At 54.2% G+C, this 4882-nt stretch overlaps 1 protein-coding gene across 1 annotated transcript in view; it reads right to left on the bottom strand.

The window, feature by feature from the left end:
- PPL (periplakin) overlaps positions 1-4786 on the bottom strand; it is a gene marked incomplete at its 5' end in the record, with an annotated part of 8519 nt that extends 3733 nt beyond the window's left edge. The window contains 7 exons of the mRNA XM_010282886.1: positions 238-354; positions 1349-1432; positions 1729-1879; positions 2248-2441; positions 3268-3406; positions 3510-3688; positions 4629-4786. Coding sequence (XP_010281188.1) covers positions 238-354; positions 1349-1432; positions 1729-1879; positions 2248-2441; positions 3268-3406; positions 3510-3688; positions 4629-4786 — 1022 coding nt within the window. The remainder of the gene's footprint in view (positions 1-237; positions 355-1348; positions 1433-1728; positions 1880-2247; positions 2442-3267; positions 3407-3509; positions 3689-4628) is intronic.
- Between the last annotated feature and the right edge of the window lie 96 nt (positions 4787-4882).

The following is a 4882-nucleotide window of genomic DNA, read 5'->3' as shown; positions in this document are numbered from 1 at the left end:
TTTTCTCTCCCACGCTTTCCCCTTTCAGAAGGGAAGTGCTAAATCCAGTGTTTTCCCTCTCTCATTCTGGCCACCCTAGTCCAAAAAAATTGATGGGTTAAGAATGAGGGAAAAATCCCTCCCCTGATTCCCTGCAGTCCCCTCTGGGGCCAAGGCCACCGACAGTAAAAGTCACTGTTCGCACAATCCCCATCGGTGTCATCTGCTTTAGCTCGCTGCAGGCCACCCCTTATTTACCTCCTCTTTCACTTTGGCAGCTGGAGACTGGAGCCTGGGCTTCTTGTTCGTGTACCCATTCCGGCCGTTCTCTAGGTCAAGGATAGACCGTAGCTTCTCCGCTTCCAACTCATAGTCCTGTGGGAAGAAGTTCCCAGGAGGAAAGGGAGATTACTGGGTCTCCTTCATGCACAGCTCCCTCCTAAACTCCGGCTTTAATGACTTCTTCCCTTGACCTGTGCATTAGGCGAGCTGCCGAGGGTGCTGGGATGTGGAGCACCGTTGGCAGGACATCCCAGCAGGTTCTGAGTCGGGCACTGCGCTGTGACCACAGCAGTAGAGCTGCAGGCGTGTGCTGACCTTCCAGCTACCCTTACCGACGCTGGGCTTGGAGTGGAAGCCCTCCTTTCACAGACAATAAATCTGAGCCGGTTGCCATGCTACCGGCCACACGATGTCAACGTTGGAGCAGATACAACCTGCTTATCAGTTGACTGAGCAAGGGCACTAGGCTTTCTTTAGAGGGCTCTTTGTTGGATGTAGGGGATTCTGCCCCTCTGCCCCGCTCTGGGGAGACCCCCCTGCAGTGCTGCGTCCAGCTCTGGAGCCCTCGGCACAGGAGAGACACGGACCTGCTGGAGCGGGGCCAGAGGAGGCCCCAGCAACGCTGCGAGGGCTGGAACAGCTCTGCTGGGAGGACGGGCTGGGAGAGCTGGGGGGGCTCAGCCTGGAGCAGAGAAGGCTCCAGGGAGACCTTAGTGCAGCTGCCAGGGCTTGGAGGGGCTGAGGAGAAAGGTGGGGACAGACTTTTTAGCAGGGCCTGTAGTGACAGGACAAGGGGTAACGGTTTTGAACTAAAAGAGGGCAGATTTAGACTGGATATAAGGAAGAAATTTTTCATGGTGAGGGTGGTGAACCCCTGGCCCAGGTTGCCCAGAGAGGTGGTAGATGCCTCATTCCTGGACACATCCCAGGTCAGGCTGGACGGGGCTCTGAGCACCCTGCTCTGGTTGAAGATGTCCCTGCTCACTGCAGGGGGTTGGACCGGATGGCCTTGAAAGGTCCCTTCCCACCCGAACCCTTCTGTGATTCTATGTTAAAGTTCTCCCACCGGCAGCATTGCAGTCCTTACCTTCACTGCCTGCTGGTACTGCTGAGCTGTGGCGGAGACCTTCTGCACCTCCTGTTCCTTGCTTGCAATGTCACTGAGGAGCGCCTGGCAGGCAGAGAGACACATGTCAAAGGGAACGCAAAATCCAAACGCATTGTTCAGCCTTTTTTGAGGGTTGCCGTTAAAATTACAACACCAAGAATTGCAACCTTCTCGAGCTGCCCTGCTACATGTAAACAAGGCAATAGGACAGTGGGACCTTATAGCTTAAAGCTAATAAAACTAGTAAGTATTTATATTTTTTCTATTTTATGTACAGGAGCGAAGTTCTATTCCTTATCTTTTAGTGTTGTTTCTTCTCCTCTCCCTGTGGAGCCCAGGGCACTCTCAGAAAGAATTACCGCTTGGTTCTTCAGCTTCGTTTCCACTTGCTGGATGTTGTCGGTCTCCTGCGGCTCGTAGTTAGGTATGTTGCACAGGAACTGGTTGACTTTGTCGTAGTTGGTGCGGTAGTTGGAATAGGCGCTTTTCGCTTTCTGCAGGGTTTGCGTTCTGTAGGGGAAATCAGCTCAGCTTCAGGACTATCACATCTCCTCTACCTTCTGCAAACGCCTCTTAACCCGTCCCCGCTTCCCCTGCTCCCTAAAGACACAGATTCGAGCCAGAGTTGTTCTCTTGCCAAAGTCCCCATCTCTGTTGCAAGAGCACTTAATCCTAAAGCTGCCCAGATCTACCCAGCCAGCGCATGCCAGGAACCTCTCTCTCCTCCTCTTTATCCATCCCTGGAAGCCCTTCTGCAACTGCTCATTCCCATGGTGGCATTACGCCTCTTCCAGATTCAGCGTGGTTCCAACTCCACTGTAAATATCCCAGCTCTCCAGGCTGGTCCAGTCCCAGACTGATCCTATCCTCTGTCTTACCTGTGGTCGATTTGCTTGCTGAGGTTGTTGAAGCGCTGGTTGAGTTTGTAGAGCTCGGCTTCCTGCCGTTCGATGTCGGGGCAGTGCTCCTGGAACTTGCTGGCCAGGGTGTTGGAGCACGTCTTTGTCCTTAGCAAGTTCTGCTCTGCTTCATTGAGCAGGAACCTCTTGGACTGGAGCTCGGTGCCCATGGCCTGCAGAAAAAGCAGGAGAGAAGGGTTCTCCGGGGATGCACATGTGCCAGGCTTTTGTCACCGTTCCCCATCAACTCCAGCTACTCGACTGGAACTGCAGAGCGTGCTAAGGAACGGCTGAGCTGCACTAGTGCTAGAAGGTTGTGGAGAAAAGCAAGTCAAGAGGCTTGCATCGTAAGCAGAGCCATCTGGTAAACCTGATGGGGAGAAAAGCTGGCTCCCGCTCCTTTCTCCACCTGTTAATCTTTAAAAGCAAGCATACTACGTGCAAAATATTTGGTGCTCCTCATGCAAGCCTTAAACCCTGTTCCTGCCAGCGCAGCAACTCCGGAAGGAGCTGTGAAAGCTTTTGCCTGCTAGTCTGAACTTGGGGACTTGACGGAAAAGCTGAAGAAGGACATCAAATTCTGGCCTAGCCAGTTCTTGGCCTTTCTGTAGCAGAAGGATTGCCAATTTTGGTCAGTAGCTTTTCCTAGCGATAACTGTTCTCGAAGCCTTGCGAGATCCATCTCTTTCAAGTATCAGGCCTCTGCGTTGCTCTTCCCAGACCGTTTTATCCTTCGCTTCTCCATTAGGCCCTTCGTCAAATCACAAGTATTCAACTGGCATTTGACTTCTGGTTTGGGGATGCATTTGGGCTTGCATTTGAAATAGGCAGGGGATCCCTGCAGCTAATGTGAGGTCTCCTCTCTCGCTGGGGGAGGCCATCCCTTTACCTACCGGTTCAAACTTGTGGGTTGAGCAGCAATTACCCCAGCTTTTGGAAAGTGGTTTTGTACGTGGAGCGTGTCAATAGGGTAGAAAACTGGCCGGAGACAACACTCACCAGCAGCTCTTCTTTCTTACGGTCTACCACCCGCAAATCCTCTGGTACAGTGTCATCTATGACCAGTTTGTTCTCATAGGTAGACAGCAGGTCTCGGCCTTGTTGGAGGCTCCTCTCGAGGTGCGTGGCCACCTCAACTCTGTATGGACACAAGAGGAAAGGTGTTTAAGCATGCCTGCACCCGTCTCCCGCAAGATACTACATTATGCGGGGCTCAAGCCATGACTTAAGCCACGACTTACTTCTCTTGGGCAGCGCTGAGCAGCTGGACCACGCGGTCGTACTTCTTGTTGGTGTTCTCCACCTTGTTCTTGACCAAGGTGGCGCTGCCAGTGTTTGGCACGGATTCGATGAAGACCTCGCACTCCTGGATCTTCCTCATTTTCTCGGGTTCAATGCGACGAACCTCATTGGTGATGTTCTGCGGTAGGAATAAAGCCTTTATAGCAACTGAACCAGGACCTTGTGGCCGCAAAGAAGCTGACCCTTGGCTGTTGAGTGTGAGAAGGGAGGTCAGGGCTGAGGGCTTGTGTTTGATGGCAGCTGCCCTTCAGCCCTGTGTGGGACAAAAGGATATTTTCTGTTGACTTTGTTGACTTGTATCTCTTCTGGGGCAGGCTAGCTAGCCCTTAGCAAGGAACCTCTGGCTGGGGAGCGGTTCCCACCAGCTCTGGCTCTGTCAGAAATGTGCTGGACTCATCTGGGCCGTTGGGCTCTGCAGCCTGACAGATGAATTCCTGCCTGGACACCAAAGCGCTGCAGGCAGTTGGAGCAATTTGCTTTCACTTGTGGTGGCACCTGGATTTTAACACAGCCCTTGGCAGGTGATGTAACCGGGAACTGAGCTTCCTCCTAAACCAAGGGAGGTTTGTGGCAGAAAGCCTGGCTTAATTAGGGGTCTGAAGGAGCGGAAAGGAGCAGGATGCTACCAGCACTGGAGCCTAGTGCAGCAGCTCCACAAGAAGAAACAGTGCCCTGGACCCTGAGTGTTTTCATGCTCCTTTCTGAGCTGGTGAGGGTGGTGGCAAAGTTAACGTCCCTGCTGTGCTCAGAGTACGGGCAGCATCAAAACTTGAGGGCTCCCCGCTTTTTCCCCACAGCCCACACTCCGCAGCCATCGCCTTCTTCCCGTTCAACCTTCCTGTGACCAAGCTGGGCCAGGAGCAGGGCAAAGGTTTTGGCTTCTGAGGCTGCTCAAAGGGCTGCTCCCCATCCCCGCTGGAAGCAGCAGCCAGCTGTAAGCATCGCCCCATCTCCGCGTCCTCCTGGGCTCAGGGGGTGCTTACAGCACCCAGCACCCCGAGGACTGCCCTGCAGACCCCTTGGGAGCACGGTCCCTGTCTGCTTCCACAGCCCCGTACCTTCAGGTCCTTGGAGCGCTCGGTGCTGTCCTGCACGGCCCGGCTCTGCTCCAGCGGCGGGCGCAGGTTTGCCGTTATTGCTTTCTCCTGCTTGTCCAGGTCACCGTTCACTTTATCCAGCCCTGCCAGAAGCTGGCGACCCCGAACCGATGCGGCATCTGGGGTGACGAAGCGGGACCGGGTCAGAGCTGGCTGCAAGCTGGGTCTGGGCAAAACCCGCATCCCCCTCCGCTGCCTGCGCCCCGCCTGCTGCG

This window comes from Phaethon lepturus, unplaced genomic scaffold, assembly GCF_000687285.1.
Source record: "Phaethon lepturus isolate BGI_N335 unplaced genomic scaffold, ASM68728v1 scaffold6270, whole genome shotgun sequence".
Lineage (NCBI taxonomy): Eukaryota > Metazoa > Chordata > Aves > Phaethontiformes > Phaethontidae > Phaethon > Phaethon lepturus.
The sequence above is the reverse complement of the archived record's forward strand: the minus strand, read 5'-3'. Positions and strand labels throughout refer to the sequence as shown.